The sequence below is a fragment of the Mus caroli genome, chromosome 7 (assembly GCF_900094665.2).
Source record: "Mus caroli chromosome 7, CAROLI_EIJ_v1.1, whole genome shotgun sequence".
In the NCBI taxonomy this organism is placed as follows: domain Eukaryota; kingdom Metazoa; phylum Chordata; class Mammalia; order Rodentia; family Muridae; genus Mus; species Mus caroli.
This window is the reverse complement of record NC_034576.1, coordinates 110,564,091-110,588,154: the sequence shown is the minus strand read 5'-3', so window position 1 is coordinate 110,588,154 and position 24,064 is coordinate 110,564,091. Positions and strand designations below refer to the sequence as shown.

The following is a 24,064-nucleotide window of genomic DNA, read 5'->3' as shown; positions in this document are numbered from 1 at the left end:
GTCAGGCAGATAATTTTACCCTTTGCCTCTGGGCACTCGTACAAGATGCTATGGAAAAGGAGATCTCGAAGGGGCCAGATAGTACCTAGGCAGAGCTTGAAGAATCTCAGGAAGAGCTCCTGTCAGAGAGGACTTTCTCAGAAAGGGGCCCTCTCAACCCTAAATTAGAAAGATATAGAGACTCTGGTGATGAGCTAACTACGATAAGAAAGATCACTCAGAAAGAGGGGCGGCCAAATATTTTGATGAGGATTGGCCTCCTCGCAAATCTCTCGCTCCATCTATGGCCTCTGCTATAGGAGATGCTACTCAAATGGACATGCAACTAAGTAAATTAGAGTTTAAAATTAAGTTGCAGAAATTGACTAATGAGCTTTGGGAGCTAAAAAGGATGTCAGATACAGGGAAGAGCAACTCTTCTGAAATGTACCAAGTGCTGCTAGAAAGAGCTATGAGTTAGGCTCATGGGAGGGGACTGGATACGTCTGATGTGCTAGCCTTTCCTGTAGTTGAGATAATGGACCAGCAAAATAATAGAATCAGACAATACCAGACTTTGGATTTCAAGATGATAAAGGAGTTAAAAATAGCTGTTTCACAATATGGCCCTACAGCTCCCTTTACATAAGCAATATTGGATACTGTCATGGAGTCACACTTAACCTCCAAGATTGGAAGACTCTATGTAAGGCCTCTCTATCAGGAGGAGATTTCTTACTTCGGGAATCTGAATGTCAAGAAACCAGTAAGAAAACTGCCACTTTAAATGCTCAGACAAGTAATTCTGACTGGGATGCTAACATGCTTTTGGGAGAAGGTCGATATGAAGGGAATGCTAATCAGATTGGTTTTTCCATCAGAGTGTAGGTGCAGGTGGCCATGGCTGCCCTCCGCGCTTGGAAACAGTTGCCAGCTCAAGGGAATCTTGATGGAAGTTTAGCCAGCATTTGGCAGGGTCCTGATGAGCTTTATCATAACTTCGTGGATAGGTTATTAATAGTGACTAGTAGGATTCTTGGAAATTCTGACGAGAAGTCATTTCATTTTACAATTGGTTTATGAGAATGCTAACAGAATGTGTCACACTGTTATCCAACCGCACAAAGGACAGACGGATCTAGCAGGGTATGACCGTCTTAGTGCAGAGATTGGGCCGTCAGGTAATCAGGGTTTGGCTTTTGCCACCGCTTTGCAAGGAACCACTGTACAAGCGATGCTTTCACAGAAATGAGGGAATAATGCATGTTTTAAGTGTGGAAGTTTGGGTCATTTTAAAAGTGATTGTCCTAAGAATAAAGGTGTGAGAGTGGGCAAGCTGGCCATGTTCCAGGAGTTTGTCCTCAGTGCAGGAAGGGCAACCACTGGGCTAGGGTGTGTAAGTCCAAGTCAGACATTATGGGCCATTCATTGCCAGGAAACGAGAGGAGGGACCAGCCCCAGACCCCGAAATACCCACAGCAAGCAGTTTATGGGGCCATGAAACAGTTGCCCAGCCAAAGAAATCCATTTTTGAATTTGTCAGGGGAACCCCAGTAAGTGCATGATTGGACCTCTGTTTCACCACCCACACAGTATTAACCCCAGAAATGGGAGTTCAAACTCTGTCTACAGGAGTTTTTGGACCTCTACCTGCAGAAACTTGTGAATTTCTTTTAGGACGAAGCAGTTCTATTGTAAAAGGTCTGCAGATTTATCCAGGTATCATAGATAATAACTATGATGGAGAAATTAAAATCATGGCTGCTTTCCCTCATGGTGTTATAACTGTACCTGCCCACCAGAGAATTGGTCAACTTGTCTTAACTCCTTTACATCTGCTACCATCCAGATTTGTTAAGAATGAGAGAGGACAAGGTGGCTTTGACTCCTCTGGTGTGCATTGGGTTCAATCTATTACTAATCAGAGACCACATTAAATTAATATTTGATGGAAAAAGCTCTGAAGGATTAATAGATACTGGAGCTGATGTAACAATTATTAGAGGACAAGATTGGTCTTCAGGTTGGCCTTTGTCTGATACACTTAATCACCTTCAAGGAATTGGTTATGCCAATAACCCAAAACGAAGCTCCAAATTGCTAACCTGGAAAGGTGAGGAAGGCAATTCAGGACAAATTTAGCCGTATGTTATGTCAAATTCCCCTGTTATGGGGAAGACATCTCTTGTCACAGATGGGCATTATAATGTGCAGTCCTAATGAGGCGATGACCAAACAGATGCTCAGGAAAGAATTTTTGCCTGGTCATGGGCTAGGAAAGAAAGGTCAAGGTATTAAGACTTTTGAAGGTCCTAAACCTCACTCTAACACAAGAGATTTGGGGTATTTTCAGTAATGGCCACTATCTTACCTGCATCCCATGCGGATAAAATTCAATGGCTTAATGATATTCCAGTGTGGGTTGATCAGTGGTCTTTACCTAAAGAAAAAATAGAAGCTGCCTCTTCGCTAGTACAGGAGCAATTAGAGGCAGGACATTTAGTAGAATCTCAGTCTCCTTGGAATACTCCTATTTTTGTTATTAAGAAAAAATCTGGTAAAAGGAGATTGTACCAAGATCTAAGAAAGTTTAAGGTGACCATGAAATCTATGGGAACTTTACAACCTGGACTTCCATCTCTGGTAGCCATCCCTAAAGGATATTATAAAATTGTGGTAGATCTGAAGGATTGTTTCTTTACTATTCCTTTACATCCTGAGGATTGTGAAAGATTTGCTTTTAGTTTCCTTCTACAAATTTTAAAGAACCTATGAAGATGTATCAGTGGAAGATGTATAGGTTTCCCACAGGGCATGGCGTATAGTCCTACCTTATATCAAAAGTTTGTGGCACAAGCCATTCATCCTGTGAGACAACATTGGCCTATGATTATCATACATTACACAGATAATGATTTGGTGGTGGGAAAAGAACCCCAGGATTTGCTTTTGTGTTATAGAGACTTACAAAAGGTCTTAGCTGATAGAGGACTACAGATAGCTCCTGAGAAGATACAAACTCAGGATCCTTATAATTATTTGGGTTTTAGACATACAAATCAAGCTGTTTTCCCCCAGAAGATAGTTATTTGCAGAGACAACTTAAAAACTTTAAATGATTTTCAAACATTGTTAGGTGATATTAATTGGCTTTGCCCCTATTTAAAGCTTACTATAGGGGAATTGAAACCTTTATTTGATATTCTTAAAGGGAGTTCTGATCCTACCTCCCCTAGATCTTTAACCTCAAAAGGATTGCTGACCTTACAACTAGTGGAAAGAGCCATTGAAGAACAATTTGTCACTTATATAGATTACTCTTAGCCTGTACATCTGTTAATTTTTAATATGATCCATATGCCTACAGGATTGTTGTGGCAAAAGACTCCTCTAATGTGGATACATTTGAGGATTTCTCCTAAATGTAATATCCTGCCATATTATGAAGCAGTATCTCAGATGATCATACTTGGAAGGAAACAGTCACTAACTTATTTTGGCAAAAAGCCAGATATCACTGTTCAGCCTTACAGTGCAGAACAAGATACTTGGCTAAAGCAGAACACTACAGATTGGTTGCTTGCTCAAATAGGATTTATAGGAACTATAGATAATCATTATCCTTAAGATGGTTTGATAAAAATTTTAAATGTACATGAGGTGATATTTACTGACTTCCTTACAGCCTTTATATAATGCTCTATTGATTTTTACTAATGGCTCCTCTAAAGGGTGAGCTGAATATCTTATGAATAATCAACAAATAGTCATAGAGACTCCTGGCCTCTCAGGTCAGTTAGCAGAACTGACAGCAGTACTGAATGTCTTTGAGTCTGTAGGTGATGCTTTTAATATTTTTACTGGTAGTTTATATGTTGCACAATCAATTCCTTTATTGGAGACTTGTGGTACGTTTAACTTTAATATGCCAGCAGGATCTCTGCACAATTGCAAAACATCATTCTTGCCCGAAAACATCTGTTTTATATTGGTCATTTATGAGCTCATTCTGGTCTTCCTGGAAAATTAGCTGCAGGCAATGATTATATCAACAGGGCTCTGATAGCAGAGGCCTTGATTTCAGATCCTGTTGCTTTGGCTAGATGTGATCATGATAAATTTCATCTCTCTAGCCATACCTTAAGGCTCAGACACAGATCACTAAAGAACAGGCAAGAATGATTGTAAAACAATGTTCTAAATGTATTACATTATCTCCAGTGCCGCATTTAGGAGTTAATCCATGAGGTCTTATTTGGCAAATGGAATTAACTCATTATGCTGAATTTGGAAAACTAAAATACATACATGTTTGTATTGACACTTGTTCAGGATTTCTTTTTGCTTCTCTACATATGGGAGAGGCCTCTAGAAATGTAATTGATCATTGTTTACAAGCCTTTGATGCTATGGAATTGCCTAAACTCATTAAGACAAATAATGGACCATCCTATAGTAGCAACAATTTTACTTCATTTTGTAAGGAATTTGGTATCAAACATAAAACTGGAATTCCTTATAACCCCAAGGGACAACGAATTGTTGAACATGCTCATTGCATTCTGAAAAACTGGCTTTTGAAAATGAAACAGGGGCAGCTTTACCCCCCACCCCCCACCAAAGTCACCAAAATCACATCTTGCTTTTGTCTTGTTCATTTTAAATTTCTGGCAAACTGATGTTAAAGGTCAGTCTGCAGCAGATCACCACTGGCATCTAGTTATTTACAGTTCTTATGTCATGGTTAAATGGCGGGACCCATTAACTAATACATGGAATGGTCCAGACCCCGTTTTAATCTGGGGAAGAGGTTCTCTGTGTGTTTTTTTTTTCACAAAAAGAAGACGTAACGCAATGGCTGCCTGAAAGACTGGTTCATTAAGTGGACACAGATCCTGAATCTTCTAGTAAGTATGATTTTAACTTCCTTGATGGATAAAAATCCTTTTTAGCCAAAAAAGTTAATTTGGAGCACAGCCTCCATTTTCAGAGAATCTCCGGCTTTCCTGCTAACTCTCAAAGCCAGCTCCCCCATAACTGGGAGGTCAGACTTTGAGCTTGATTGTTGCGAATTTGCAACTGAATAAAATTCCGGGGCTTCCACAAAGAAGCTTTTTTTTTTTTTTTTTTTTTTTTAAATTAGATATTTTCCTCATTTACATTTCCAATGCTATCCCAAAAGTCCCCCATACCCTCCCCACTCCCCTACCCACCCACTCCCACCTTTTGGCCCTGGCGTTCCCCTGTACTGGGGCATATAAAGTTTGCATGTCCAATGGGCCTCTCTTTCCAGTGATGGCCGACTAGGCCATCATTTGATACATATACAGCTAGAGTCAAGAGCTCCAGAGTACTGGTTAGTTCATAATGTTGTTCCACAAAGCTTTTATTCTGTTGCTTTTCAACTATATTGGCTTTGTTCTTCAAGAAGGTCCATCTCTCCTTACAGCCTGAATTCAGCAAGAGTGCAGCCTTGCCTCTAGCAAGTGTGGGTGGCAGAAATTACTCAATATGAAGAAGCATATTCAGTATATATTGTGGCTTTGGTCTGATTTGGGAATAAGGTGTGCTATGAGGGCCGGTTAACCAATGACAGGCAACCAGATTTCAGAACTATATCAATCTAAGACAGAGGTATATTCCAAGAGGCCATGGTTTATTAATAATATACCACAGAGCCATTTTTCTGCAAAATAAACACAAACAAACTGCATATATTCTCCATGAAGGATAAGAATAGTTTGGGATTTCTGAGATATCCCAAGCCAGCCACAGCCGCCAGCCACCATAACTCCCAGGCAGAACTATGGAGCATAAATAAATTTTATGCCTCAGTCCAGCTATTTTTATTATATAATTAGGGAGGAATTGTAGCCTCCCCCAGCCTGAAGCAGGCTGGTAAAGACCATATTGCCACTGAGGTGGGGCCACCTGTGGTGCAGCTTTCTGACTTGGCTGGCTTCTTTTGAAGTGACAACTGCTCTGAGATTCTGCTACCTGCTGAGAGGCTGAACCTATCTTCCTTTGACATTCCAACCAGCCTAGCAACCAAGTGCTGACAGATTGGCTCCAGGCACCAAGAGTGGACTGGTGGGGGTGGGGATGGGCCTTCCCCCTTATAAGTACAGTCTTTTAATAAACTCGCAGGTCTTGATCAGGCATTTGTCTTGGCTCCATTATCTTTCTCGCTGTCTAAGTCTCTTTCAATCCCAGCCTGCTTCCCAGGTGTAACCAGTTCATGTAGGCCACAGGCCGGCTTACAACAATTCAGTCCATTTAGTCATCAGGGAAATGAAATCAAACGAACATATTTACCCATCAGAATGGCTAAGATCAATAACTTAAGTGACAGCACATGCTGGTGAAGATGTGTTCAAGGGGAACATTCTACCATTGCCAGTGGGAGTGCAAACTTATACAATAGCTGTGGAATTCAATTTGGTAGTTTCTTAGAAATCTTGGAAAAGATCTACCAGAAGACCCAACTGTACCTACAATTCCTTGTCATATACCCAAAAGATTTTTCTAGCATATCACAGGGAGACTTGCTCAATTATGTTCACAGCAGCTTTATTCATAATAGCCAGAAACTGGAAACAATTTAGATGTCTCTCAACTAAAGGATTGATAAAGAAAATTTCATACGTCTGTGCAATGGAATATTAGTCAGCTATTAAAAACGAAAACATCATGAGTTTTTCAAGGAATTGAGTGGAACTTGAGAATATCATGCTGAGTGAGGTAACACAGAGCCAGAAAGACACATATAGCATGCACTCACTTATTAGTGGACATTAGCCATAAAGTGCTGGACAACCATGCTAGAATCCCCAGCCTCCAAGAAACTGGGTAATAAGGAAGTCCCAAGGGAGGATGCATGAGTCTCACTCAGAAGGGGAAACTAAATCGCCATCAAAGGTGGATGTAGAGAGGGAATCCTTAGGAAACAGGTGAGGAGGTGAATGGGGATAGTGATTAGGTTTTCAGAGAGGGTGGCAATAGAGAGAGCTGGGAGTGAGAATAAAAATCAGTGGGGGAATGGGGGCATTTCTGGTGACTAGCTGAAAACCTGGGAATGGAAAGCATACCTAGAGTTTATGGGGCTGACCCTAGCAGAGATGCCTACCAGAGGAGGATACAGGGACTAAAGTGGCAGGACTTCAAGAGGAGAAAGTGTTCATCATTCCACCCTCAAAACATTAAATGCAAAATTTGTCTTGCTTACAAGATATGTAGGGATAAAGACCGTGCAGAGACTGAGGGAACACCCAACAAATAACTGTCACAACTTGAGGTTCAGCAAATGGGAAAGAGCCAACCCCTGACATCTTAACTGATACTATCCTATGTTTGAAGAAAGGAAACCACAACTGCATCTTGAGAGGCTTCACCCAGCAGTGGACAGAGACAGATGCAGATACCCATGGCCAAACATCAGGAAGATCCTGGGCAGATGTGGAAATATGGAGGATAGAAGGGAACAAGTTGTGAGTCAAAGATACCACAAGAAGACCCTCAGAGTTAATTAACATGGGACCATGAGGGCTCACAAAGCCTGGGCCACCAACCAGGGAGCATGCCGGAGCTGAACCTAAACACAATGGGAAGCTTGGACTTCCTGTAAGTCCCCTAACAAGTAGAGAAGTGGCCTACTCAGGATATTTTCTCTTTCATAGGATCAACTTCTTCCTACCTGTACTGTCTGATAGGGTGTCCTTAGGAGAGGATATGCCTAGCCCTGCTGGCGCTAGATCTCTTAGGGTGAGGTTTTACACCAAGTAGCTCCCCTTGTTTGAGCAGAAGGGGAGGGGGCAATGGGGAGAGAAATTTTAAGGGTGGAAGAGGGAGGAGTGAAGGTAAAGGGGCTGTGATTGGGATGTACTAAATGTAAAGAAAAAATTGTAAAATATGATAAACAAAATAGCCACATATACTGGANGGAAAAGGAGATGAGAGAGAACAGAGTAAGGAGAAGTCTTATAACTTGAGATGGTGGTCATATTGGTCTTGCATAATTGCTGTGAGTATATTAGGTTTCACCAAAAATGAGATTACTCTCTAGCAGGACATTTTCTTTCCAAGCTGTCTCTTGATAGCACCCTTAATCTCATTATTCCTGAGGCTATAGATGAGGGGGTTCAACATGGGGATCATCACCATATAGAACACAGACACCACCTTGTTCTGGTCTGTGGAGTAGCTNGACTTGGGCATCACATAAATGAATGTAATGGTGCCATAATAAAGAGTGACTGCAGTAAGGTGGGAGGTGCAGGTGGAGAAGGCTTTGTGTCTGCCCTCAGTGGAGTGCATCTTCAGGATGGTGATGAGAATATAAGAATAGGAGATGGCTATGACAAACATTGTGATCACAGTGACTGAACCAGCAGAAAATGAGGTAACAACTACAGAGACACTGACATCAGAACAGGAGAGTTCCACCAAAGGAGCCAAATCACAGTAAAAGTGATTGATCCTATTTGGTCCACAGAAGATAAAAGAAAAGAATGAAAGGATGAAGGAAGAAGCATTAAGAAAGCCACCTATATAAGATCCCACGACTAACTGGATACAGGACTCTGTAGACATTTTTGTGGAATAAAGCAGTGGGTTGCAGATTGCTACAAAGCGATCATAAGCCATGGCAGCCAGAAGAAAGCATTCAACTGTCCCAAAGAAAGCAGCTAAGCCAAACTGAATAGAACATGCAATGTAGGAGATGGTATTTTGCTTTACCAGGAAGTTGACAAGCATATTGGGTGTGACAGAAGATGAAAGGCCCATGTCAACAGAAGCCAACTGACTGAGAAAAAAGTACATGGGGTGATGGAGCTGGGAAGAGACTCTGATGAGAAGGATGGTGCTGAGGTTTCCAAACACAGTCACCAGGTAGAAGCACAGGATGATGGTGAAGAGGATGACTCTGAGGACTCTGTCATCCGTTAATCCCAATAAAATGAACTCTGTCACTAATGTGTGGTTCCCATCCTCCAAGAAAGCCATGGGACAGTGTAGCTGATGCTAGATTAAGGCTGTGATGGAGACAGACATAGGAAGGGATTTATAAACATTTCATTCAACTTTATTTCATAAAATGAGTGCATTACATACCAATATATTATTCAACAACTGGATCAACAATTCATGTTTTACTCAGGATTCTCATTGTCTATTCATTTCTGCACAATAAATTTTTCAAACTATTTAATCAAATAAGCTAGAAATGTATAGCAAATAATAAAGAACTTTTATTTATAATGTTTACAATAAAATATTCCTTTATCTTTTTTATTCAATGGTATTTTTTCTTTTTTTATTAATTTTTTACACTCCATATTTTATCCCCCCACCCTGATCCACTCTCCAAATGTTCCACATACCTCACCTAAGTTTCATTAAGTTAAATATTTAAAATCCTTAGATTTTGCCTGTTGAGTTGGCTTGTCAGATAATTACTCTTGCCTTCAAGCCTGACACATGACAGCTAGTTTTATTCCTTGAAATCAGTGGTGAGAAGTGAGAACTAACCCCTCCATGCTGTCATTTGAAACAGCTATGCTATGTTACCTGCACCATTCTCTTCACAGAAATAAAGAGATAAATTAACATAAAATTATACAAGTCTTTTCAAAATAGCAATGCTTATTATAACAGATGATAAAAATATAAAATTATGGGATTATACCATGAAGACTTAATCTTTGCTAAATTTATTTGACTGCTTACTAAATCACCATCATAGGAATGTTAAAAATGTATTTATATATTTTTATTTTATTAAATATTAATTACTTCTTTTACTTTTTCAGTTTTTCAAAATAGGATTTCCATGTGTAGTTCTGGCTTTCTTGCTATATAGACCAGGCTGGTCTTGAATTCATAGAGAACTTCCTGTCTCTGCTTCCTGAGTGCCAATATTAAAGATCTGTGTCACCAGCCTTCAACTTGCAGTTAAGTCTTTTATAATTTCCATTTTACAATAGGGAACACTTTTATTTGAGTAAAGTTATAAATATGAAGTAAAATGTTGTGGAATTCAGAGCTTGCTCTTGACTAGACACACTGGCTGCACTTGCAGAGGACCTGCCTGAATCTGATTCCCAGCACCCAGTGGTTATTCACAGCAGTCTGATTTTACAGTTCTTCAGACACAATGCCTTCTTCTGGTCCTCACAGGCACCAGGCATTCACATGGTACATGTATGTACTGCAGGCAACACTCATATAAACTAAATAAAAATATCAAATTTTCAAAAGATAATTAGATATGAAAACTAGGCACATTGAATTCAGTCTTTTACTGTTAGTAACCACACTATTAATGGACAGTCACAATGTGGTTCAAACCGTACACAAGTCAGGGAAATATGGAAGGGCATCATTTCAACTTTGCTATGGTTAATACATAGAAAGGTGATTTGTTGGTGATGCTAATCATGTTGGTGATAATAGTCACATTAAATTTACCAATCTGACTTCCAGTTGTAAACTCATTAAATTTTTAAAATTCTTCTGAATAAATCATTGTTCTTTAAAGTAATTTGAAACATTAATTTTACCATTGTATAAAATATAAATATTTAGCATATTACTAGTAATTATCTGTTTAGATATATCAACTCCTTACCCAGTGTCACAGTGCTTTCTAAGTGGAGTGTGTCAGAATGAATTCATATTATTTTCAGCAGAGGACACTATTCAATACTAAGCCTCAGAAATTGAGAAGTTTACACAGCAATGATTTACCAAGGTTTACACAGCAATGAGCAGATTGACTGTCATCCCTCACATTTTATACTTACATCCTCATTTGTCTAAGTGATACCTGTGAGGCTGGCACATTAAGTCCATACACAAAGCAGGTCTTGTTAGCCTTTGGATGAATGCTATGCATTTACAGCTTTGAAGGTCATGTTGGTTTGTGGTCTTACCAATGGAGATATAATTAAAGAATCTATGAAAACTTAGTTTTATGCCTTATCATTCTGGATAATTTACTAATAAAATAGAAGGTGATTTTTTGAAATTTTGTTTCCCCTGTCTTGTATGATTCCATCTGACTTGTTTCTCCACCATGTTTATAAATACAGTACATTTCAAAAAATAGAGTATCTTCATTTACCAACAAAGTCAAACTCTTACCTCTTGAAATAAGAACTCATTTCAAAGTAAGAAGTTCAATCTTACTACAATTTTATAGCTGCAAAGCTGTTTCCTACTGNCATTGTTTGTCACTGAGGATAAGTCCCTGCAGAGGCTCCAGGTTCCAGTGCGAATTCAAATTATCAGCAATCATTACCAATATCCCAGTGAGTACTGAGCAGATCATTTAACACAAACACAATTAATTTTCAAAACCTCTGTTTATCTCAAGCAATTGCTTGTTTTCCTCTTTGTATGAGTACTGATGCACTTTCATTAGGTAATTATGGGATGTACATGATTACAAATTTTATTAGGTGAATATTTGTGCAAGTTGATACTTGTTTCAGGTTAGTTCAAGTTAGTAGAAATTGAACCAATCATTAAAATGGACTATTTTGTCTTCTTTCAATATGCATCAGCTTTTCTTTCATTCTTTTAATGAAATGATTAATGTAACATGCTGTATTAGGTACTTTGTTGAATATAGGCAAGGATGTGATGTGAAGTTGAATAACATTTATTTAAAGTGTTCACATTTTTATGTCAAGAGTTTAAAAAATTATGGTTAAATGAAAAGTAGTGAATAGAAAGAGGTATGGATAATCTCCAGGTAAAAATAAACATTTCATAATTCATACCTCAAAGTGACAGTTGGTGTCAGCTTATATGATATAGTGTAGAACAAAAAGCATAGTTGACTTAAAGAGTCCCCTTAGTTCTCTTGCTAGTCTTACTTTCATTATGTTAAGAACAACAGTTGATAAATGGTACCTCATGAAACTGAGAAGCATCTGTAAGGCAAAGGACACTGAAAATAGTTCAGAATGGCAACCCAGATTGAGAAAAGATCTTCACTGCCTTTGTGAAAATCCTCAATTCAAATCTCAGCAACTACGTGGTGACTCACAACCATCTGTAACGATATCTGACACCCTCATCTGGAGTATTTGAAGAGAGCTACAGTGTACTTACATATAATAAATGAATAAATAAATAAATGAATACATAAATATTTGTTAATATAAGTAAGTACACTGTAGCTGTCTTCAGACCCACCAGAGGAGGATGTCAGAGCTAATTAGGGATGGTGGTGAGCCACCATGTGGTTGCTGGGATTTGAACTCAGGACCTTCACAAGAGCAGTCAGTGCTCTTAACTGCTGAGCCATCTCTCCAGTCCGAATAAATCTTAAAAACAGGAGAAAAAGAGAAAGAAGTAAAAGAAAAAGTAAAAGAAAAGAGAAAAGAAAAAGAAAAAAAGGAAAAGAAAAAGAGATGTTCAATATTGATAGTCATCAGGAGAATGCAAATCAAGACAACCCTGAGGTTCCACTTTTCACCCATCAGAATGACTAAAATCCAAAACTCAGGTGACACAGAGACTGAAGGAAAGGCCATCCAATTATCTGCCCAACTTGGGATCCATCTCATAGGCAGGCAACAAACTCTGACACTATTATTAATGGTATTTTATGCTCCTATGAGAGGACCTATCAGCAGCTGATACAGATGCAGTCAACCATTACAATGAGATTGGGGACTCCTATGGAAGAGTTAGGTGAAGGATTGCAATGAGCTGAAGGGGATGGAAACACCATACAAAGACCAACAGTGTCAACTAACCTGGGCTTCTGGGGGGCTCACAGAGAGTAGGCCACCAACCAACAAGCATACATGGGTTAGTATGTGGCCCAGGTATATGTAGCAGAGAACTGCCTTTTCTTGTCTCAGTGGGAGAAGATGTGCCTAATTATGTATAGACTTGATGTCCCAGGAAGGGGGCTACAGGGGTTGTGATCTGGAAGTGGGTTTGTGGGTGAAGGGGGCAGGAGGTGTGGGGTGAGGAGCACCCCTCAGAGGCAAAACAGAAGGAGGATGGAGTGAAGAACTCTTGGAGCGGGGATCAGGAAGTGAGGCAACATTTGGAATATAAATAAATGAAATAGTAAAAAAATGACATCATGAAATTTGCAGACAAATAAATGTATCTAGAAAAAGAGTTATGTGAGTGAAGTAACTCAGACCTAGAAAGATAAAATAGTATGTATCCACTTTTAAGTGTATATCAACTGTTAAACAAATGATATCTAAGCTACAGTCTAGACCCAGAGATTAATAAAGAGGTATTCTTTAAACTCACACATGGATCTCCCTGAAAAGAGAAACATAATAGGTGTTATGAATGGACTGTGATATTTGGTTTGAATGGGATCTGAAAGATCACATGGAGAGGGTAGAGGGACAATACAGTAGCAGGGGAGATTTCATTGAGACACAGCTGTAAGTGAAGGGTTTTTGAGAGATGATATACAAACCTAGTGGAGTGGAAACTTCCTAAAATATATGAAGGTAATACTAATGAGGTCTCCTAATAATGGAAGATACTGAATCTCAACCAGCCATCTCCTATTCCCAGATAAAGCTTCCAAGTGTGTCTGGGTTTTATTTATTTGAGTTGTTGGCTAAGAAGGTTCCATGGAAATTTCCAAACAATGCAAAATGTTGCTAAGACAAAGAGTTGTTCTCCACAAACAGACAATAGGACACTATTGCCAATGACAGCATGCACACAACTCATTGAAGATGAAGAAGTTGATCTGGAGCCTACACAAAGCCTTCACCCCTGCATTCTAACTTTTTTCGGTGTAGGAAAGAGAGCTTGTCAGGCACAAACAAACAAACAAACAAACAAACAAACAAAACCACCAACTCAGTCACCAAACCTTTGACTTATAATCTTTCCTGCCTAGAAAACATGCTAGGGCAATGATGGAATAGCCAACCAATCTCTGATTTGACATAAGACCCACTCCATGAAAAAATAAAAACAAAACCTTATATCTGACAGTTCTTGGGTAACCGTGAACTAACGAGAGGGTAGATATCTCAGAGACCTCTGGTAAAACCAAATAATACTTATCTAAAAAAAATCAATAAAATAACTTCTAAAATATTCTGCTACATTCATAGATCAGTGCCATATTCAGTTCTCACCAGAGAAGCTTTCTCTTGTAGCAGAAGGGAAGAGATGCAGAGAACCACAAGAACCCTCACAGAGAGAGTAAATTAGAGGGCTCCCCCAAATCTCTTTACTCAGAGCTCAGAAAAATCATAGAAGGGGAGGCAGAAAGACTGTAAGAGCCAGAGGGAATGGAAGGCACCAAGAAAACAAAGCCCTCTGAATCAATGAAGCAAGGTCCATATGAACTCAGGCATCTAAGACAGATCTAGCTCTCCCTCATCTGAAGAGACTGAATCAATATGCACAGAGACAATATAGGTCCACACCAGTTCCCCTGCATATATCACAGCTTTTATCTTAGTATTTTTTGGGGAATCCTGACTAGTAGAACAAGCTGAATTCTTGTGGCTGATCTTGGTACTCTTCCTTCTGTTGGTTTTCTGTGTCTAACTTTTATATAATTCTTTTAACTTTATCTTATTATATTTTATTTTGTCATGTTGGGTGGTTATCTCTTAGAACATTGCCCTTTTCCAGTGAGTAGAAGAAAGAGTGTAATTGGAGGGGAGGGGAGGTAAGGAGGAACTGGGAAGTGTTGTGTGAGTGTAAACTATTATAAGGTTAAACTATTATAATGTATGATAAATGAATTTATTTTTAATGAAAGGAAATATTTTTTTTTAAAATAAAAACTAATACACACCAAAAGTAACTAATGGGTATGTTTTACTTAAGGTTTTACTGCTGTGAGCAGACACCATGGCCAAGGCAACTCTTATAAGGACAACAATTAATTGGGGTTGACTTATAGGCTTAATGGTTCAGTCCATTATCATCAAAGAAGAAGCATGACAGCATCCAGGCAAGCATGATGTAGGAGGAGATGAGAGTTCTATATCTTTATCTGAAGGTCTCTAGGAGAATGCTGCAGACCCTCTTGGTCCCTTGTCTGCATGGAACGGGTCTCTAGTCACAGGTGGGCAAAGAGTTGGTTGGAATTGACAGATAGACTCAACGAGGGAGTGTGGATCTGAATGTAATTTGTCAAATCAAGCATCAAACTTTTTATACAGAAGAAAATAGGGAAGTTGGGTGACACAGCAGCAATGAACAAAGAGGTTACTGGATTCTTACACAAAAGAGACTAATGCAAACACAGAAGGACTGGCAGGAACCAACTGAGGTAAATTCAATGTTAACAACTGGGATCAAAAACAAGTCCACTTAATCTTTGAAGCCAGGGGCAAGGGCTTCGTGCACTTGCCATAGTTCCTAATCTAGTCCACCTTACCCCTAGGCCATTGTAAATACTTGTGTATGGGTGTAACTCAGCTATCTATAGTTCTAAGTATCTACTCTGGTTCTTCTTTAGGTCACAAACTTCCTTCTTCCTAGATAATGGTAAATTTCTGTGTAGGGTGGTGACTTAGCTATCCATGCCCAGGGTCGGATCAAGGACTGCCTAGAATCTAACTTATCTATATGCCAAAATATCAATCTTTAGGAGCACTTGTAATAAAGCAATATTAAGGGAAAGCACACAGATCCGTTTACCAACTAAAGCAAGGACATTGGAGCATTCTTTATACAGGATGCCACGATTCCAGGAGACTAAGTTTCCATGAACTTTTCGCTTAGGGACAGTGCCCAGGTTTTCAGGGCCTGTCACACTTGTCACTACTGGATTGGATATATCAGAAGATTGGCCCCCAGGCAGTTAGGAAGAGGGTCTTAAAGCTCATGCCCACAATGACACATTTCCTCCAACAAGGCAACACCTACTTCAGTAATGGCACTTTCTAATACTACCATTCCCTGGGCCAAGTATATTCAATACACCACAGGAAGCTAGTATATATCATGGATTTACATATAATTTGTCTGTAATTTTCACCATCCTGATGGATATTCAGTGAAATTTTAAAAACAAGATAGATACTCAAAATCTCATAATCTCATATTCTATAAGTCTTATAAACATAGCCTTACTTTAAGTTGGCAATTTATTGCTATTTGTCCTTATTGTTGAGGCACAGATAATGGCAGTAATGGTTTTCCATTTCTCTTGATATAGAAATTGTATAATTTTATATTAGAATTAAGAGTTGACTGATGTGTTAATAATTAAGTTAACATTCACTTGTTTTATGATGATGCATGGTGGTATTATATAGATCATCTTACTCAAAAACAAGACACTAAGACTTTTCTTTTTAAAAGTAAAGTAATGGTGGTTTTCTGTCCTATGTGTCAGTTGTCTAGGGTTCCATTGATTGTCAGTGACAAAGCAGTGTCCTGATCTCAGACGCGTGTTGGTCCATTTTCTTGGTAGGTCTGCCTAATACATTGTACACATGGCATAATAAAGTTGATATTAGCTCTGATAATATATAATACACATATATTTTTAAAAATATTTTTGCTGAGAATTTCATTTAATTCATTTTGATCATATTCACTACTGCTTCTTTCCATATTTCCTCCCAAATAACTTTATTAATAAAGGTCATTTCTCTTTTCTGTGTAAAAACAAATAATGAATTCAAAATCAGAGCTGTTATAATTTATGTTGGTATTGGATTCATGTGTATTTATTGGTATTTTTATTCATGTCTGACATTTGAAAGTCTCCATTACAAATAGTTGACAAATTTTAAGCACATATAACATGAAGAAAGAATTGGCATCATTTAGAAGATGAAAGAAACTAAAAAAAAAATAGGAGAGAGTTATGGAGAATATTGTAAATACCATATACAGTTCAAAGAAATGTAATTATGAAATTACAGCTTGCCAGTATGAATTGCACTAACAAGTTGTTATTGTTGATGTCTTCAGAGTGACCTTATTATTTATGGTACACACTTTGATCATGTTTCTTCTCCTCTAACTTCTCCAAGAATGTCCCAATTTCCATGCCTACCCAATTTTCTCTCCTCTACCCCGGCCCTCTTCAGTCATCTCCTTGCATTTTACCTCTTTTTTTTTTTTTTTTTTTTTTTTTTTTTAACCAAAACTCTGGTCAAAACTTTCCTATTCGAACAATAGTGGTGAGATGGTTATGGGTGCAACTAATTGCTTTCTTATTGAATTTCAGGCTCATTCTGCTGGTAGAAACTCACATCTTGTACTGTAGCCCAAGAAAAACCCATAGGAGGGGATGCCATAGATCAAAGTATGGAAACACATTGTATCGTCTGTTTAAATGGATGAGATATTACAAACTGTCATCTAAACATTTGTATTTACTGATAAATAGTACTACCTCAAAGTTCTTTTTTTTTTTTTTTTTTTTCTGTTGACCATTATAGTATGGAGAGACACATAACTGGTCAAGCTCCCAACAGCAAGTAATTGTATATAACAGCAAAAATAAATGTAATCAGGCTAAAGAGAAAGAAAGAGTTTATAAAAATAATAATTAAGTTAGAAATTATAAATTTGAGAGAAAATTAGGAGGAAATGGGAGCTGGGATGATAGTGGGGTGGAACTAGTGTAAATAGTATACTTATGTATGAAACTATCAAAACTAAATTAAAAATAGTATGTCTAGGGATGGAAAACTGTGAGATTCTCACTTCCATCTTTGCATGACTATTGGTGTGCTCACTGTTTAGGTCTTACCTAGACAGCCATATTTCTGACTTGGTATTATGGTTATAGTTTCCCTGTCATTCCTAGAAGCCATAGTCTCAGAGATGGCTTCTTAGTCCTTTGATTCTTACAGTATTTCAACCTCCTCTTTCAAGATGTTCATTGAGCCTTAGATATAGGACTTGTGCTATAGACTTATCTGCTGAGCTGGGCTCCCAAAGGCCATTTGATTTCTGTATTATATACAATGTGGGGTTTTTTTTTGTAACAGTCTCCTTCTGCTACTAATAGAAATTTCTTGCATGTTCAGTAAGAGTTTCACTCATCTGTTGGTGCAAAAATAAGCTTTAGAATGTTGTCATGAATTGTGTTTATCTAGTAGTTGCAGCTGGCTCTCATCTGAGATACAAAACCTCACTAGCCCTTTGTAGTTGGTTACATTTCTAGTATCTGGCATTATTTCTCTCCAATTGAGTAAGGTGCTTGTAGAAGGAAAATATTCTCAAGGATTAGCCTCTAATTTGTCATTCAAAACAAAGTGGCCACAATTAAAATCATATGCACAGAAGCAACCCTAGGTGAACTACACAGGTTATATTTGCATATTATGTATTTAAATATATCTATAACAAAAATCAAAGAGAATCAGGCTATCATTTTGAAAGAGAGTAAAATGGCATGGAAGAGGTTGGAGTGAGTAAAGAGATGGCAAGAAATGATCTGATTTTACATTAATTAAAATAAAAATATACTTTGAAAATGTGACATAAAACACAAAATCATGGATAAGTGAGAGAAGTGAGTGCAACTTACACATTCACCTCAACAATAGCTCTCAGGAAAATATGAAACTTGACTTACTTCTCTTGTTAAAATGACCTCAAGTCAAAGGGACTGTGCTTAATGTGAATCAGCATATATAGCCTTGATTTCAATATCACATTGATACCCAGTACTGGTGCTGGAATAACATGGTATCTGGAGCTTCTGAATTAGGTGTTAATGTAATCTGGAGGATGCTTATTCAACACTACTTGCCATGTTCTATGTTTGATATATTCATTTTTTTCTCTAGTAACCTCTCCACTGAAGTCTACATTTTCTAAGAGGTCCACTTTCTTTAACCCATATATAGTATTCACTCAGTTTTCTAATATTCAACAATATATTTTTGAGAGAAGTGGATGAATGAATAATTTTCTCATGAAGACTTATTAGTTGCAAATCATTCAAACTATACATTCTAGCATCCAATATAGCCTGAGTCACAATCTTAAATTAATTCTGACCTGACCCATGAATACATCTAGAAAAGTAATTTAAACTCAACCTTTTCTCACTCTCATCTTCAAAAAGAATAATTATGTGTGTGTGCATATGTGCATGTGTGCATTTGTGTCCATGCCTGTGTGTCCGTGTGTCTGTGTCCGTGTGTGTGTGTGTGTGTGTGTGTGTGTGACTATATCATGAAAATATGCTGAGATAATGACCTGTTGACATAGGCCAATTTTGTATAGCATGCATAAAGTTCTGTGCTAAGTCTCCAACACCACAAAAACTGAGTACTTGATACTTGGAAATTAAATACTTTAGAGATAGAGACAGGAGAATCAGAAGTTCAAGGTCTTGCTTAGCTGCTTGGCAAGTTCAAAGTCAACCTGAATTACATGATACAATCTTAAAAACAGAAATAATTTACATCAACTATTATATACATAGCTTAGCAAAGGTAGCTTTTACTGCTTTTTATGTATATTTTGTGTGCTGTGTGTTTACTCATAATGTATGCATGTGTTCATTTGAGTCCAGGTGCATGCCATGGTATGCACACATACGTCAGAATACAATGTCACTGTCTTTCCTGATCTTCTACCATTTCCATTTTTAATACAGGGTATTTTTGTCACTCACTGGTCTGTCTTCCAGGTTAGGACCAAGGATCTTCCAGTGGTGATCCTGTCTTTGTTTCTCATCTGCCAACAAGGACCAGAAACACTTTGAACAAACATGTATTGATACCCAGTGGTCAACTGCTTTTACCTATGTGATACCAAAGATACAGTGAAGAACTTAATATAATTAAGACGAGAGTGACTGTTGAGCTGAGTTTTCAGTTTTGGGATCACTGTGCTTTCTATCTTTCCTTATAAAACATGAGCTGAGACCAATTGTCACATATTATGTGAAACATGAATTATGAAATCTTGTTACTTAGAAATCATCAATACATTTTCTACTCACTATTTTAAAGGTAACAATGACATTTTAGACTCTTGCCTTTATAATCGTCTCTATCTTTAGAAATTTTACATCTTATCCATCTTTATATTCACCAGTCGCTTAAAAGAGTATGTTAAATCAACAACTAAAACGCTAAAAGTAAATTGGTGTACAAGAATGAAAGGAACAAAAAGATTCTGTTTTTTATAACTGTTTAATATTTTCCAGCTTGAGCTAGCCTGAATCAAATATTCACTCAAACATTTACCTAAGAATGGAAGAATTTCAGTTGGTATCACGTATCTTGCATAATGATCAAGTGAAATCATACCAATCCCCCATAAAGAGGAAAATTAATTGTGTTTGTATGAAATGAACTGCTCAGTATTCACTGAGAATGAGTTAATGATCTTTAATGATTTGAATTCACACTGGAATCCAGAGGCTCTGCAGGGACTTATCCTCAGTGCCATAATGAAAGTGGAGACAGCTTTGTAGGTATAAAATCATAACAACCTTGAACATCTTACATTGAAATCAATTGTTATTTCAAGAGGTAAGATTTGGACTTTGTTGCTAGATAAATATACTTTATTCTTTGAACATATACTATATTTATAAACTATGGTAGAGAATTAAGTCAAATGGAATCAAGGAATTGTGCCATAGAAGGGAATTAAACATTTTTGGACTTAACTTATATTTCCATTGGCAAATTGTTCTGAATAATGAGACAAAAAAAAAACTAATCTGTCAAATATTTCTTATTTATCCTTTGGCTGGTAATACCACAAACCAACACAACTTTCAAAAGGGTACACACATAGTAGTCACCAACATACTAATAAGTGCAGTAGCTTTGAGATGCTTTGGTGGCTTACTGCTAGGGAAGATCATGTGTAAAGACCTCATTTGCTTATGGACTGGGTGTTTCATGATCACAGTCACCATTGTGGACAAAAGGATTTAAATATAAAATGTGAGGAGTCAGACTCAATCTGCTTCTTGCTGACGAACCTTCATAAACCTGTTAACTTGTTAGTTTGAAAATATATTGATCAGTATCCTCTGTTGAAAATTGTGAGAGTTTATCATAATCCAGTGAGAAAGCACCATAACTAACTAGGAAATGATCTGGTGTATTTTAATAAAAAATAATAATGCACTAAATATTTTTCATAATTTATATTATGAATTTGATATATCAAATTATTTTAGAGAATAGTGATGCTTTTAGAATCATTTAAAAATATTTAATAAGCTTACAACAGGAAATTCCATATGTAATTTTAGTGCATACTACTTCTATTTCTCAGGTCTGACAAGAAGAATTATATTCTTTCAAAATTTTGATCAAAATAAAGTAAAATTATTTAATGTTTTCAAATCACATAGTTTATCAATTATTAAATAAAATCAACAAGAAGCCTAATATTCCATGAAAATAACAGTTGATAACCATAAAATATTTTAAACCCTATATAAGTAACATGGGATGGATTCAGCAAAACTCAGCAATTACTGAACACTTCACTATATAGTTTTATAATTGTAAATTTTTGTATTATGATAACTGCTTATTTTTCATAAGTCTCACACTTTGGAAATATACTTTTGAATATATAAGTATACTTTATTATATACATAAATGTAGATTAAAGAATATTATTTGAAGGAAATATCCAGCATTTTATTTTGAAATTTATTAAAGAATACAAACATATAAATATGCAAACACTGAGAGTCCAATGTAACTCAATTATACATTTCGAATGACATATTTGTTTGTGATAACTTCTATCTGTGTGTTAATGGAAAGGCGGCCTCATTTTCATAAATTCCATTCCTGTACTGTCTTCATCACAGCTTTGATCTGGCAGCAGCTACACTGTCCCATGGCTTTCCTGCACAATGGGAACCACACTGCAGTGACAGAGTTCATTTTATTGGGATTAACAGATGACCCAGTCCTTAGAGTTGTCCTCTTCACCATCATCCTGTGCATCTACCTGGTGACTGTGTTGGGAAACCTCAGCACCATCCTTCTCATCAGAGTCTCCTCCCAGCTCCATCACCCCATGTACTTTTTTCTTAGCCACTTGGCTTCTGTTGACATAGGCTACTCATCTTCTGTCACACCCAATATGCTTGCAAACTTCCTGGTGGAGAAAAATACCATTTCCTATCTTGGGTGTGCCATCCAGCTCAGCTTAGCTGCTTTTTGTGGTACAGTTGAATGCTTCCTTCTGGCTACCATGGCTTATGATCGGTTTATGGCAATCTGTAGCCCACTGCTTTATTCAACTAAAATGTCCACACAAGTCTGTATCCAGTTGATTGTGGGATCTTATATAGGGGGTTTTCTTAATGCCTCCTCCTTCACCTTATTCTTCCTTTCTTTTCTCTTCTGTGGACCAAATAGAATCGATCACTTTTACTGTGATTTTGCTCCTTTGGTGGCGCTCTCCTGTTCTGATGTCAGTGTCTCTGAAATGGTAACGTCATTTTTTTCTGGCTCAGTTACTATGATCACAATGTTGGTCATAGCCATTTCCTACACCTACATCCTCATCACCATCCTAAAGATGCGGTCCACTGAGGGCCGCCACAAGGCCTTCTCCACCTGCACTTCCCACCTCACTGCAGTCACTCTGTTTTATGGTACCATAACATTCATTTATGTGATGCCCAAGTCCAGATACTCCACAGACCAGAACAAGGTGGTGTCTGTGTTCTATATGGTGGTGATCCCCATGTTGAACCCACTTATCTACAGCCTCAGGAATAATGAGAATAAGGATGCTCTGAAGAGACATCTTGGTAAGAAAATATTTTCTTAAGATGTCTGCCAATCCATTACTTTGTCACACATTGTATAGCAGTGGTATACATTATGAATAGTATTGAAAGGCAACTGAGAATTTTTGGTTGAAATACATGTTTTGACATATATTTTAAAAAATAGAAGTTTGGTAGCAATATACAGAATGAGTATTAGTACAATATGAAATAAGTCATATGTTCATAGTAAATTATATTTAATAAATATTGAGTATAACCAAAAATTTTCTACACAAAATTATATGATAAAATCATTTTTAGTTGTATCCATATTTTAAAAGTGTTATGGTGTGTAGAAACTATTGACTGTATGGTCTTTAAAGCCTCAGACTATTTTCAATAACAACTACCCTTAAATGTATAGTATTATAGCCACTATAGGCAGAAACTAGTACACTAAGTGATAAAGTTACAATAGATCAGACAATAAAATTGTTGGAGGTTTTGGTGGTAGTGTTATCTATTTGAATGGATCTTTCACACTCATAATGACTAGATCCAATCCCCTGATTAGATTAGCTTCTAGTCCTCTGAAGTCAACACTGGCTGCTTGGGGGAAGGGTGTCCTATGTGAGGGCAATGAAATGCTGCAGGGTGATGTGATGCCCTAGGAAACATTTTTTTTTAAATTATGATAGTGGAATTAATAGCCTGGTATAATCTATATGCTCTACCTAAAAGCCATATTCAATTTATCCTAAGAGTTCTTATTAATCTCTATGATAATGAATATAATTTTTATTGATATTTTTCTCTTAACTTATTTCCTTATACTTGGAATCCTCATCATTGACTCAGCTCATTGATTTAGGAGCATAAACATATTCTCTCTGTCCCAATTCTGTGCTCCTACTCTTTTTTTTCAGAAAGTTTATAGACTTCGGAGCAACATTGATCTACTGTTCATTGCCAGTATCTCTATTTCATGCTAAATTCCTTTATGATAAATTCTTCCAATTAGATGGCTAATTTAATGTGTCCACTTGACACAATGCAGTGCTCAGATATTTAATCCAATAGCAATGCAAGTAAGCTTTGAATAGTATGGGGTGGTAATTAGCAACTACTACTCATTGAATATGGCACAATATCTCTCAGTGTGAACATTTTGGGGGGATCAGCTAAAGGTTTTGAGAATAAGAGCCTCTGAAAGGAGAATCTTCTGCCTCCAGCATGCCTTTGGACTCCAAGCTGTAGCATCAACTCCTGCTAGTATATTCACATTGTTCACCTGCCCACTGGATTTTAAACTGACCAGTCATGCAATTTTATGAACATATTCCATATGGGACATACATGTGGAATATATATATATGGATTATA

General features: G+C 37.4%; 2 protein-coding genes across 2 annotated transcripts; one reads left to right on the top strand and one right to left on the bottom strand.

Moving 5' to 3' along the window:
- Positions 1-8,037: 8,037 nt before the first annotated feature.
- LOC110298411 (olfactory receptor 494) lies at positions 8,038-8,982 on the bottom strand. The gene has a single exon (XM_021167644.1). It carries the CDS (start codon positions 8,980-8,982, stop codon positions 8,038-8,040), a length of 945 nt encoding a protein of 314 aa, XP_021023303.1.
- A 12,813-nt stretch (positions 8,983-21,795) lies between these two features.
- On the top strand, positions 21,796-22,740 carry LOC110298415 (olfactory receptor 493). The gene has a single exon (XM_021167651.1). It carries the CDS (start codon positions 21,796-21,798, stop codon positions 22,738-22,740), a length of 945 nt encoding a protein of 314 aa, XP_021023310.1.
- Positions 22,741-24,064: the final 1,324 nt, after the last annotated feature.

Coding starts and splice junctions, on each gene's coding strand:
- LOC110298415 (XM_021167651.1), top strand. CDS start 21,796: ATGGCTTTCCTGCACAATGGGAACCACACTGCAGTGACAGAGTTCATT.